We start from the raw sequence: 14,170 nt of genomic DNA on the forward strand, positions 1-14,170 counted from the left end.
AAACTGGCATCCCGCTGCTCCCCTCTGCCCACAGACTTTTGGGGTCTTCTGTAAATCACTTTGGGTTCAGGGCCACCACGAGCCCATAGATCACATTCCAGTGAATTAGGAAAAAGCGTCTTTTCCTTGAGACACTGCCTCCAACACTCAGAAAATGGTGGGAGTAGCCTGATGTTGTGGGGACACATTACTACCACCTCCTGGCAGGTGGTGGAGATAATGCGCGAACGTCGCCCAGGGATGGGACATTGCGCTGCCACTGGTCCTCGCTGGGGTGGCGTTTGCAGGAGAGAGTTCTCCCACCCAGTCCTCCCCCTGACAGTTTGTAAGGTTCACAGAGTTTTTAACACCTGTGCTGTCAGACTCCATCTGAGGGGAGAAAAAACCCCACCATTATCTGGATGCTTTCCTTTGGATCTTTATGTCTTTGTCTGAGTGTGCTTCTGGGATTACAAACAATATAGAGAAAGACCAACTGCTTCATTTCTGGCTTGGAAAAGCCCTCGCGCTGTCTTATTTCTTGAGCAAGTGTGGTGGGTACATTGCCATGGCAAGTGTTTGTGGGAAAGACGAAGAATTAGGGTCCCTCCTTCAGGACACTCAGAAGGAGGGCAGTGAGTTCTCCAGAAACGCTGTCTCTCGGGAGGGCAAGGTGGTAACTATGTGAGACGTGCCGGCCATCGGGTCTGTCCCAACCACTCAGCTCTCCCTCAGGAACGCAACGGCAGCCACAGACAACGTGGAAATAGGTCTGAGCCATCGTGTTCCAATAAAACTTTATCTACACAACAGATGGCAGGCTGAATTTGGTCCATGGCTCATAATTTGCCTTTTAGAACAGTGGTTTCATCAGCTGCCCCAGGGGCCAGACCCACCTTGCAGATGGATTTTATTTTTAATTTTTTGCCCATTAAAAAAAATGTATCATTGGTTGCCTTCATTGAAAAACAATGTGACTTTCACGTAAAATCCAAATTTTCAGTTTCTCGTGAAGAAATCGCGATACTAAATTCATTGACTGAATATCGGCTGCCCTTCTAGAACAAGGCGTGTGTGATTTATCCCCTCAGTCCTGTAAACCATCAGCTTAGCTCCTGCAGGCATTTGGGGTTGGACCCACGCTCCACAGCACGCCTGATGAAAACCAGGTTGGCATGACATCAAAATAAAGAGATGGACGCGGACACCTTGAGCGGGGGGACCGGAAGCGTGGTGTGCACAAGCCAACCACTGGAAGCCCGTATTTCACAGGGTGAAAGTCTCTTACGGAACAAGATGCCCAAGTGACATCCCCACCAGCTCCTCCAGATGGTAACGGCGTCACTTACCTTGATGACGTCCTCATCCGTGGCCTTGCACTCCACAGACTCTGAGATGTCCGTCACGGCACCATTCTCCTCCACAGAGACCACCTTGACGGGCAAGGAAACCGTCTGTCCCGTGAGGATGGCGGTGTTCAGGATTTCCGTGTCCTGCCGGAAGAAGCAGACATACCTGGGTCAAGGAGCTTTTTGGTCGGACGCGAGGAGCAACCTCCCCAGGTCTGTGCCAGCCGGTCCTTGTTTACACACCATAGCACTTACCTTTGGAACTTGGGCGAAAGGGCCACTGTTTGGGGCAATTTCCCAAGAACGTTGAACAATTAATTTACTTTGGGTTTACTTATGACCATCTTCCCAGCTTCCAACAGCCATCAGAAAATGTTTATTTTTCTTCTCTGTTGCAGAGACCCAGGAGAAGTTACACGCCAGTTAGGTTTCGCTTGTGAGCATCTGAAAGTCCTGCTGGCCAGTGTGAGGAGAAGGCGCTGTGGTAAGCTGGGTAATGCACCTACCCCCAAGATGCCATTGTTCGAATCCCCAGAACCTGTGACTCTGTTCCCTTACATGGTACAAAGGACTCTGCAGCTGTGGTTCAATTAAGGACCGTGACGTGCAGAGATTATCCTGGATCACCTGGGTGGTCCCAGTGGAACCATCAGAGTTCTCAGAAGTGGCATGACGAGGCTCAGAGGAAAAGGAGCAGGTGCGGTGATGGAGGTGGGGTCACAGTGATACCGCCACAAGCGAAGAGAAGTGGGTGGCCTCTGGAAGCTGGAAAGGACCAGATTTTTTCCAGGGCCTCCAGAAAGAACACAGTCCTGCCTGGATCTTAATTTTAGCCCCGTAAGACGCATTTCTGCCTTCTGCCTTCCGGAGCTGGGATAGAATAAGTTGGTGTTAATTTGTTATAGCAGAAACAGGAAAATGAATACGGGTTCTTACTGGCTGGGTCCTGGTTCACTCACAGGAACAAAGGAGAAGCTGAAGGAGGCATTGGAACCGCAGGGCCCAGACTGGCTTCCACGTTACTGAGAACAGGAAAGACTGGACCATCTCTCCAGAGTGCTGAGGAATGAATGGCGTCAACCGTCCCTATCCTCGAGCCACTCTGCTTAAGAATGAAATGCTCTGGACGGAGACTCTCCCGGGCCTCACCTGGCTTAAGGGCCCATCCGTTATCCAGGGAGGTGGGGCTACTTTGACTGATGGGCCTGTGAGAGTGAGTCCCACAGGAGAGGGGTAGAAGACAGAATAACCAGTTCCCATCAGGCAAAGAACAGCAACAGCGGATGTCCATGGCAAGACCAGTGAGTTGGGGAACTTTTATCCCCGAACGCCCACGGTCACTGCACCTTGGTAATGGACACCAGACCACTGGGGCCTTGTTTGCATATGCAGACCTCTAAGCAAACCGAACTGCCGTCCATCTGTTGCCCATGGGAGCCCATACCATCGCTGTTATGGGGACTTCGGCTTGTCCTGTTCATACTAACTTCATGCAAAGTGTCATGTCTCACACATGGTATGATTTGCAGACTGATGGAGGAAATGCCTTCTCTCTTCAGTCTGCAGGTGCTACCTGCTTGCACTTTTGAAATCTTTCTCTTTACGGCTGGATGAAGATGAAAGAGGGCCCATGGCTTTGGAGCATCTTGGGTACCTTTTACCTTTGGGCTGATGTCTCCCAAAGCCCCTCTCCAGAAACACTGCTCCACTTTGAAGCAGGAGATGCAAGGGGAGAGGTTTTCTCAGTTCTTTCCCAGGGAAGCAATTGACACAGAAATGACCTTTTGCATTACACAGGACGCAGTTGAAAGAGCCGTCAGGTGTCAGGCGAGTCCCAGCCTCTGTCTGATGCCACTGCCATCGGCCAGCACTTCAGTTAGCCTCTGCCCTGCCTTCTCCGGGCTCGCTGAGCTGGGCTGCAGGCTGGGCAGCTGGCACAGCCGCTATTACAGATGCTAAGAATACTGCAGGACTCCCCCAAGCACGCCCTCAGGCTCATTACAGGTAATGTGCTCCGAGTTTGCTCTTCCCATTTTCTCTCTCAGAATGGCCTTTGGCTAATGGCTTCATTAAAGCCCCAAACTCCCTCATGGATCAATTGTGATTAGCTTTCAAGTGCTTGCTGCAATCTCCTCTCTCTCTCTCTCTCTCTCTCTCTCTCTCTCTCTCTCTCTCTCTGTCTCTCACACACAGACACACACAGACACACACACACACACACACACACACACATACACACACACACACACAGTCACACCCTCACACTCTCCTCTGCCTAACACTTCCTATCCCTGCTCTGAATTACTGCCAAGATTAGACTGGTTGAGCAGAGGATGGCAGCCGTGACAACACCACACGCTGAAGGAAGTCTTGGCCTCCAGGACCGGCTGGCTGAGGCGCTTGGGGGAAGGTGTCTGTACGTAGAAATCGCTTTCCTGATGCATCGTTCAGGCGGGTGTTTGTCACCCATGAGCACTGGGAGTCTGTGGCCCTGGCTTCTACTCTGCATTGACGTCAACTTTCTGTGTGACTCGATCTTGTCTCTCACCTTTTAGAATCTTTGTCTCTTCATTTTACAAGTGAGGGCTTTTGCCAATCATCTTTCCAGCTGTCAAATCTTACACACCCATGGAGCGTCAACCGCCATGTAGGGCACACTTACTGTGCACCCAGCACGTTCTTGTCACTGGGTGACAAAGTAGTGACCCAGAGTGACAAGTCCCTGCTCACACACAGGCAGATAGGATGGCGGGAGACGCGAGCACGCAGACACTCAAGCTACCGTGCTCGTCAGGACTCTTTCCTTAACTGGCAGTGAAAGCCCAGCTCACATTGATCTAAGCAAAGCGGGGACCGACGGCCTTGTGTGGTTTACATTTCCCAGGGGCGAGGCCTCAGGAGGAGCGGAAACTGCCGACACCGTGACCTTGGACCTGCGGCCTCCAGAACGGTGAGAACATTCAAGTTCTGTTGTTTAAGCCGCCAGCCTGCGGCGTTTGATGGGGCAGCCCAAGCAGACTACTACAGGACTTTACATAACCCTGGACATTCAGTTGGGAAGAGGGGCTAAGAAACATCCTTGATCATGACCCGAGAAGGGGCCATTGCATCATGGAGGAAAGGGACAGACTTGGCAGAATCACAGGGGGTGGTGACGGTGTGTCCAGAGGCTGTTACATGCCAGGCCTGGAGGGCGTGTGTCTGGGACTCTGCGGGACGAGGGGGGAGGGCACGGGGCAGGGATCCGCACTGAGGAGAAAGCGGTGGCTGCCTTTCCAGCCGCGTGGCCCGTTTGAGTGGCGGTACGGTAATGAGGTCCTGTGTCATCCTCTGATCCCGAGTGAGCGACAGTCGGGTGGGCTTGTACTTTCCCGTCCCCAGAGCACAGGCACGGCGATGGGATTGCAGACAACACCAGCAAACACTGCAGCAGCAGCAGGACGCGGGCACAAAGCAGGCCCATCGGCCGGCTGACCGCAGAGGTCGCTTGTCGGGTCCTAGGGACTCGGAGCCCATCCGAGACAATGACGTGCCAGGATGGAAGGAAGCTCTCCTGGACAGTTAAACACGCGTGTGTGTGGTGTGTGGGCACATGGTGAGCGTGTGCGTGCGTGACACACTGACACAGCGACACAGAGGGAGATGGGCCGGTGACTTCTCCCAAGTGCCTTTCAGGCGAGCAGGTGACGTGCCCAGCAGGCCAGCGAAGTGGCTTTCGGAAGCTGGCCCCAACCCAGCCAGACCCGGAGGAACAGACGCGCAGGGCAGGCAAGGTGAGCTGAGGCGCCATTACCTCCTGCAGCTCGCTCTAGGGAAGCCTGGACAGCACCTGCCCTCCCTCCTGCCCAGCATCCCTCGGGGACACGAGGGCTCCTGCAGACACGAGAACACACCCATCAACGCGTTCAGAGCCCCCAGAACGCACTAAGGCATGGACCCCGGGTACCCCGAGATCTCTGCGTTGTTACAGCGTTTCTCCCCGTGGTTACTATTTCTTCTCTCCCTCCACCCCTCCCGTCACGAACCAGACAGCGGCTCCGTTGTGCTGAACAGAATCAATAAAGTGCGGTACTTTAAATCACTGTCGTTTCTAGTTTGAGCGAAGCCGGAGGCTTTGGAGAAAACACGCTCTCCTACTGGATTCGCCCTCATAAATGTAAATTGGTTTTGCCCTTTTCCTGTATTTTTACAAATTGTATTTTTAATTTTTAAATAAATAAAGAACACAGAGTTACTTGTGGAGCATTAGAAAGACCGAAGGGGGTGAACCGGCTAAACGGATATTAGACAAGCCCAGCTGGCGAGGGGAGGGGCACGCACCCCGGGAGTGGGTGTGAAACTGCTCTACACCCCCACCGCCGGGTTCTCTCCAGGAGAAACGAGTGTGGAAATGTGTTCTGCGCGTACGGTGGGATGTCACTCGGCCATGGAAAGGGTCGAAGCCCTGGTACTCGCTACAACGAGGATGCCGGGTGAGAGAAGCCAGGCACGAAAGGCCGCATAGCACGTGATTCCACTTCTTTGAAATGTGCAGAGCAGACAAATGCATAGAGACAGGAAGCAGCGGGGTGGGTGCCAGGGGCTGGGGGAGGGGGACTGACCACTTAAAGGGTTTGGGGTTTCTTTTCGGGGATGATCAAAATCTTCTGGGATCAGATAACGGTGAGGGCCGTACGACCTTGCAAAGAGACTAAGAATCATTCAATGACAGGCTTTCTCATGATGCATTTTTCGGCATGTGAATTACATCTCAATACAAACAGAAAGAAAGAAATCCGCGTGTGGACAGACCACAGCCACGCCCGGGCCGTGGGGCCTCCCTGAAGCCAACCAGTCCCCCCACCCTCAGTTTACTCATCCCAGGAACAGGATGAAGAGAAAACACGTCTGCAGCTCAGCCCCCAGGCACCCGACCTTCTAAACCAACACGGGGGGTTCACATCTCACCAGGGGCTGAGGACGCGGTGGGCGTAAGCTACGCTGTCCAGAGAGCAGGAAACCACCTCTCACGCACCTGTGTCTGGAGGCAGTTATAGGGAGGACTTCATAAACAGGAAAAAACAAAGATGACATCGGGGCAGCTCTAGCTCCGTGCCAGGTGCAGCTAAAAGCTCTCATTCCTACCACCACCCCACAAGGCGGGGTCTGAGGACCCCCACTCTCCAGATGGGGAACCGAGACCCAGAGCTGGTTCAGCGGTTGCCCAGGGTACACAGCCCGCAGGTGAGCCACCCGCTGTGAACGGGGACCCACAGGCTGGAAGGTGTGTCCTTGACCACCGGTGTCCTCCTGCTCGTGGCCCAGGGTGAGGACATGGGGCTGACCCGCCTCAAGTCCCGCCTCTGCCTTTTCGGGCCATGTTTTACATTCTCCACGCATCGCTTTCCTGGGCTGTGAACGTGGGGACTAACTAGGGCTGCTGTGAAGATGGAATCCGATCATGTTTCCGAATTGCCTGTCAGGGCGTGGAACCAAGTCTGTGTGGACTCAAAAGGCAGCTCTGAAGCATAAATGGGACGTGTCTGGGGTGAGGCGACTCGTGCATGGACAAAAGCCCATGCTCCCACTTTCCATCTATTGGGGCCGTGGAGGGGGAGGGACAGGAAATAAAATAAAAATAACACGGGTGCGTAGCAAGCATCCAACGCAGCACAGAACATGGAGTGACAGGCTGTTCGCGCCTTCTGTGTTCGTTTCAGGTTATTTTGTCTTTTATAAAAGAGAGAAAAATGTGGCTGATAACTTTGTCATTTTCTCCAGTCCTGTTGCTCCGTTTCCCTCCCTACCCCAGGGCATCACTAAGGGGACGGTGCCATCATTTTCTGGATAGCGATTTTATCCTTTAACCGCATATTCCTGTGTATGTGAATTAAACACGGTGCCATTCCCACCTTTATGTGGCTTAGAATCATGCTTTACACAGTCAGCCCAACATATCCCATGGGACTTTCAACCTCTTTTCTCTGCTCAGCAGGACGTTTCCCGATGTCCCCGTCCATGTGCACGTATCTACCTGACATGCAGATGGACACACCAACCTAATCCTCGTCTCAAAGAGCGACCGGACGTCCACCACACAGCTTTCCCACGTTTTACTTCCCACCCCCCACCGACGGAATTTGCAAACGCTCCTTCTATGGGCACCCCCGTTTCTCTAGCATCTATTGTACCGGTGGGATTGCTCGGGGAGTGGCACGCACGTGTTCTTCTGTGATCCTGCCATACTGCTCCGCTTTTCTATGGATTTGTGAGCCAAGGGGGACTTTTACATTTGTCAAGGCAGAGAGAGGAGAGAGAAGAGAGGAGAAAGGGAAGGAGAAAGGAGCGAGGGAGAAGGGGGGTAAGGGGGAAGGAGAGAGAGAGAGAATGTGACAGAGACTGTGTGTTCTGCAAAGCCTAAAATATTTACTATCTAGCCCTTTACAGAAAAACCTTGCTGATCCCTGGGCACGAAGATCGTTTTCCCAAAGGGACGGGGCTCTCAGCACGTCCCCCGAGGGCCCTCCAACCGGTCTGTGTTCAGGCCACGTGGTTTGCAGAGCCCATGGGGCCTGCATCGTGGACATGCTGACCCCCATCCGCCTTCCAGCCTGTCTCTTCTCAGTGGTCGCCTCCTCGGATTCACTGTTTCAGTCGGGCCGTTGCCATCAGTGCCATGCACCCCCCGCTGGACTCGGGCAGATCTGTGTCACCACATTTTGCTTTGCAGGGACCTGGAGGTCTTGCACCCATGAGAAACACCACCCTGAAGCAGAGGGACACATATTAAATAGGACGGGACATTTGAGGTGGGGCTCTTTTCGCGAGTGGCTCCTAATTGACAGGTGGTTATTTCCATGTTGTGACAGCTTTTGGTTCCCTGCACATACCTCATCTCTAGGAACACGAATGTGATACTTGAGCAAGAAGCCCCTCCAGGTGGCTCTTCCACAGGTCAGTGAGGTACAGACATTATGGAATGACAGCTTGAAAAGGAAAAGCACATGGCAGACACGTGAACGGTCTCGGCTGGAGCACAGTGGGTTGGGAAAACATGCCACAGGAAGGACGCTTCTTGGAAGAAGGATGCTTGAAACAGCTGGACAGGGCCCTGCTCGTGGGGCAGACTCTGGGAAGATCCGAGGTCCTGCTCTGAAAAGGGAGTCCGGCTGCAGGCCTCCAGATGGCTGAGAGCCCGTTGCTGCTGTGACCCCGTCTTCTGCCTGTATACGGCAGCCTGGCCTGCCAGGTCTGGGCTGCTCTGTGCTTGGCTTTCCTCATCTGTGAAATGGGATGATCCCACTTTCCTAGAGGTTGCTCTGAGGATTTGATGAGAGAACCTACGCAAATCCCCCAGCTCGGTGCAAGGCCCAGAGGTGGCCACTCCCTAAACATGAGCCCCTTGTGCTTCATCCTGGAAAAGAGTCCAAGAGCTGTGACTTTCAATTTCAATGTCGTATGTCACCACATCGCTCCCAAGCGCCCCAGCCTTGCGGTTCTAAGGAGAGCACGCAACCATCACTAATTTGGGAACTAATTTAACGTCGCTTGGAAGTCGATGGAGGAGTCATTTAATTAAACTTCTAATTCGATCAGGAGGCATCACCAGCAGGACCCCAGGCGGTGGGAATGGGCTTTGCTGTGGCTTCAGAGACTTGAAGCTGAACCCCAGGGTGGGGGGTGAACTGGTGCCAATTCCTCGGAGAATTTGGGGGGTACGACCAACCTTCCAGGGAGTGATAAAGGCCCCTGAAACAAAGAAAAAGAGCTCCCCTCTAATTCCTGCCTGCTAAACCATGGCCTGGTCTGCCTGGCAGAATAATATGTGAAGATATTAATCTAATTTTGGTTTCCCTCTCTGGTTTCACCATCCTTATCACCCATTCAAGCCCAGAAACCCGTTCTGAACGCGAGTCTTTGGAGGAGGGAGGGGCAGGATGACAAGCAAACCCCAAATTCCCCAGAGGGGAGAAGGTTTACAAGTTGACAGAGTCTTGGCCAAAATCAGGAGAGAGAATGGGTCTCCTTGCCTCCACCCTCCCCTCTGAGAAGAGAGAGTCCCCCTCCCGGGGGAAGGCTGTGGATTGTGAGCCAGGGGACAGTGTCCCGTGTCTGGATAGCACCCCTAGCAAGACGCAAAACAAGTGGCTGTCCGGTGTGTCTACGCAGCCACACCCCTGGTCTCTGAGGCCCAGAGGGTGCCCGAAAAGGGCAGGGACTCCGAAAACAAAACGATTGGGTTTAGAGGAAATCAAGTCCCAAGATACTGTCGCAAAAGCGGTCAGTTGCCACTCAGTATCCACTCTCCTCTTTTTCCTTAGTAACTGAACCATGACTGTTTTTTGGGGGTGGGATGAGGGTAGAGTGGGGATGAGAACCCAGCTAAAGGACTATACATCTCAGTCCCTTGTAGCCAAATGTGGCCTAGGACAATGGCTCTCAAGGTGTCCTGCCTGGATCAGCAGCTCGAGCCTCACCTGGGAACTTGTTAGAAACGCACATCTTTGGGCGCCACCCGGGCCGGACCTACTGAGTCAGAAACTCTGAGGGCGGTGCCCGTGAACCTTTGTTTTAACAATCTCTCCAGCTCTCGGATGAGGCTGAAAGTTTGAGAACTATTGTTCTAGTCCAAATGTAAGCAAAAATATTCTGAGGCAGTTTATGAAATCTGCTTAGTGGGGGCTGGACTGAGGAAGTGGGGGCTGGACTTGGATGTTCTTTCGACCCTTTTTTCCTCTGGTTACCTGGAATACAGATACAATGGCTGGAACACTAGCAGCCATATGGGACCACGAGGCAAATTTGGAAATGAAAGCCACTCGCTAAGGATGGTGGGGTAGAAATCCAGACGACTAAAGAGTGGTCATGGGCTTAGTTACATACGTGAGATAAACTTCCTTTATGTTTCGGCTACTGGTTTCGAAGGTTTTCTGTTATACTCAGGCAAACCTAAAGCTAATTCATGTAGATCTCTCTTTGCATGCTGGAGATGGTGGATGACGACTGCTACTTGCTATCCCGGCGTACAACATTTCCAGTTGTGTAACCATGAGATAGCAACTCTGGGGCTGGGGTGTTAGCTAGATGGTGGCTCCCATTTGGGAACGGCAGGAAATGGTAATAAGTCCCACTGATCTCGGCTGGAGGTGATGGTGGGAGCCTGTCTGAGCAAGCCTGACAGCAGGGCTAAGCAGAGACTGACAATTCAGCCTAATTTATAGCAGGCAAATCACTCCTGAGGGCGCTTCATTTCCCCAATTCCAGGCATCCTAGTGAAAATGACAGCATGGGCTACCCCGCAGCCAATTGGTATGTTGATTAGCGAGGGTGTTTGAAATGAGGGTTCTGGATTCAGGGCAGGCGAGCACAGGGAAGTGCTCTCTGATTAACAAGCTGATTTTGTCAGGTATAACCAGCTATTTACATAATCCTGTCATGAAGAACGCATTATGCACACACACACACACAGACACACAGACACACAGGCCTGGTGGGGGCGGCCTCTCGAAATCCCACCCACTAATGGAATTTTCCCTCTAACCAGGCAGATGCAGACACCCAGCTCCACTGCATGGTTCCATCTAACAATTTTTGTCATCAGGGAGCACAGTGGACCCTTGTTATGGGCCGGCTTGCGGACGGCAGGCCAGCTGGAGCTGGCAGATTGGGTCTGCTACCTGACCAACCACACACCTGTTCCGTTCCCATTTCCTAATGAAAGCATCCCCGAGAATGCGGTGATTTCTCGGGAAAATGGATTTTAAAACACTCAGGAAGGGCCAGCCTGGTGGCTCAGGCGGTTAGAGCTCCGTGCTCCTAACTCCGAAGGCTGCCGGTTCGATTCCCACATGGGCCAGTGGGCTCTCAACGACAAGGTTGTTGGTTCAACTCCTCGAGTCCCACAAGGGATGGGAGGCTCCGCCCCCTGCAACTCAGATTGAACACGGCACCTTAGCTGAGCTGCCGCTGAGCTCCCCGATGGCTCAATTGGTTGGAGCGCATCCTCTCAACCACAAGGTTGCCGGTTCGACTCCCGCAAGGGATGGTGGGCTGTGCTCCCTGCAACTAGAAACAGCAACTGGACCTGGAGCTGAGATGCACCCTCCACAACTAAGACTGAAAGGACAACAACTTGACTTGGAAAAAAGTCCTGGAAGTACACACTGTTTCCCAATAAAGTCCTGTTCTCCTTCCCCAATAAAATCTTAAAACAAACAAACCAACAAACAAAAAAACGCTCAGGAAGATGCCCATGGGGACATGGAAACTGACACTCCGGTCATTTGCTTGGGTTCTGCAGGAGCAGCGAGGGCCAGGGATGGAGAGGCAGGAGGAGGGACGGTCCAGCAGGAGGGCTTTCTCTTCCTGACGTTGCAGGGAGCCAGAGAAAAGAACTCCACGGATAAGCCGGCCAGTCCACCCACACCCAACTCGTTCTCAGTTACACGCCCTCCTGTGTCATCTCTGCAGGCCTTCACTTTGCAATTCCTTCTAGAAATCTTAGCACAATGAATAGTGGAGCAGTTAGGGTCCACATCATAAACCAGAAAGTATTCAGCACTCCAGAGCATAGAGCGTGGCAGGGTGCCATGGAGCTCAGGGAGACGAGCTCAGAAGCCACTTGCTCAGCTTCTCCAGGGGACGGCTATAAATGGCCAGGCCAGCCCAGGTTTACGGAGCCTCACAAGGCGCCCGGCCGTAAGCATTCAGAGGCATGATGATCAGAACCCACATTACAGTGACTTATGTCTATTAGTTTGCTAGGGCTGCTGCTAGAAAAGCCCATAAACTGGGAGGCTTAGAACCACAGAAACGTCCGAGCTCAAGGTGGAGCAGGGCTGGGCTCCCTCTGAAACCTGTAGGGGAGTCCTTCTTGCCTCTTCCAGCCATCCTTGCTGTTCCCTGGTTTGCAGAGGCCTGGCTCCCTTCTCTGCCTCTGTGGTCCCATGGCCTTTTCTCCTGTGTGTGTGAATCTGTGTCCAGATGTCCCCCTTCTCATAAGGACACCAGCTGTATTGGATTAGAGCCCATCCTGAGCTCATCTCAAGTTGATGACTCCTTATTTGGACACCTTAGTTCCAAATAAGGTCCCATTCACAGGTATTCTGGGCTAGGACTTCAACATTATTTTTGTGGGGGGATTATCCTTATATCCATAAGAATGGCACTTCCTCCTTTGCAGAGAACTTTCACGTGGATTATTCCCACATTTGACCATCAACATGGTGGAGTGGAAGGGTTGCTGTTACTGCACTGGGGGAAACTGAGGCCTGGGACGTGTGTCTGAACCTTCTACTCTCCTGACAGCCAGGCCTCTGCATGAGCGCCTCCCTCTGAGCTGACGCTGAACGTCACCAGCCAGTTTTCTCCTGAGTAGTGACAGTACCAATCCCACCACAGGCCACCGCACAGCGGCCACGACTCTGACTTTTCCCAAGGACAGCGCTGTTCCTGGCCTCTTCGCCTGGACTCCTCATTTTCTCCTCCCAACACTCTGATGAGGCAGGTATGTCACTTCTCCCCCCTCCACAGGGTGGGAAAAGGAGCCACAGGAAGTTTTAGAAACCTGCGCTAGAAATTTCTAGGCACTGTGTGTGTGTGTGTGTGTGTGTGTGTGTGTGTGTGTGTGAGACGCAACAATCCTGTGCTCTGGGCCACTACACCATCTGACAGACAAACCCCTAAATATACTGCGAATGGATGTTAAAAAAGCAAATGCGCGCACTGACCATCTCAGGGGAGTTCCTTTAAAAACCACAGCTCTGTGAAGAGGTCATTCCGATGCCGCCCAATCCACCCATTTCCTGTGTAACAGCCAGTGACACCATCTCCTCTACGGAGTTTCAAAACATTGTCAGCAGCGTAAAAGATCCCCCACCCCCACCCCTGCACCCTTAGCAGCCTCTCCCCACCCTCTCTTCCCCGGCCCCTGGCAACCTCTAATCTGCTTCTTGTCGTTATGGATTTGCCTTTTCTGTCTGGACATGTCACATAAACGGGGGAGCACACCACACGTGACCTTTTGTGACGGTCTCTCACGCGGCGTTGTGTCTTCAAGGTTCCTCCACGTAGAGGAGTGTCAGCGCTCCGCTCCTTTCCGTGGCCGACTGGTGCTCCACTGCCCGGACGGACGGCCTTTGAATAACCATTCATCCAGCGATGGATGCGTGAGCTGTTATGGGACCACTTTTTGGCTGGTGCTAAGGACATTTACCTACTTGTTGTGTGTGTGTGTATGGAAGTCGGTTTTCATTTTTCCCACCTGTATACCCACGAGTGGGGGCTGCCAAAGCTCCTTTTTAAAACCAGGCAATCACATGGACTCCTACCTGAGGTGAAGTTTCTTTCTTGGACTCATTTGCACTGAGAAGGTTACAATAACCCTGAGGGTTTATGGACCCCCTGTCCTCCAAAGCGGCCCAAACACTTTTCCTAACACAATGCAATGCACTCCTCGGACCTCTGGGCAGCGGAAGGTTGTATTTCCCTGTCTTTTCACAAAACTGCGGAGGCAGCGAGCTGGGCTTTGCCCCAGGTCAGTGGCCGGGAAGAGCGGATGCTGACTGCCGGTCAGGCGCCCTGTCTCAGGTCCCTGGCCCCTCTCCAGGTGCAGGCGCGCGGTGACATCTCCTTTCTCCTGTGAATGCTGCTTCTTGTGCCTCTCGGGACACAGTGTTCCGAGCCCAACGCTCCTAGATGGCGTCTGGTGAACTACAGTCTCTCTCCTCCATTGGCTGCCTTTCCAGCTGCATCTTAATGAGTGTCTCCTCACGGCTGACCCTCTACTAGCACAGGAGAGCTTTGTGGGAACTCGTGTCCCTTCCGATGTTTGAAGCACAGATCAATGGGGTGTTCTCAGGCGA

At 52.9% G+C, this 14,170-nt stretch overlaps 1 protein-coding gene across 1 annotated transcript in view; it reads right to left on the bottom strand.

The window, feature by feature from the left end:
* Positions 1–14,170, bottom strand: part of TMEM132C (transmembrane protein 132C) — a 263,536-nt gene that overhangs the window by 19,842 nt on the left and 229,524 nt on the right. The window contains exon 5 of the mRNA XM_081037766.1: positions 1,329–1,472. Coding sequence (XP_080893892.1) covers positions 1,329–1,472 — 144 coding nt within the window. The remainder of the gene's footprint in view (positions 1–1,328; positions 1,473–14,170) is intronic.

The sequence above is a fragment of the Rhinolophus hipposideros genome (assembly GCF_964194185.1).
Source record: "Rhinolophus hipposideros genome assembly, chromosome: 24".
NCBI classification, from domain to species: domain Eukaryota; kingdom Metazoa; phylum Chordata; class Mammalia; order Chiroptera; family Rhinolophidae; genus Rhinolophus; species Rhinolophus hipposideros.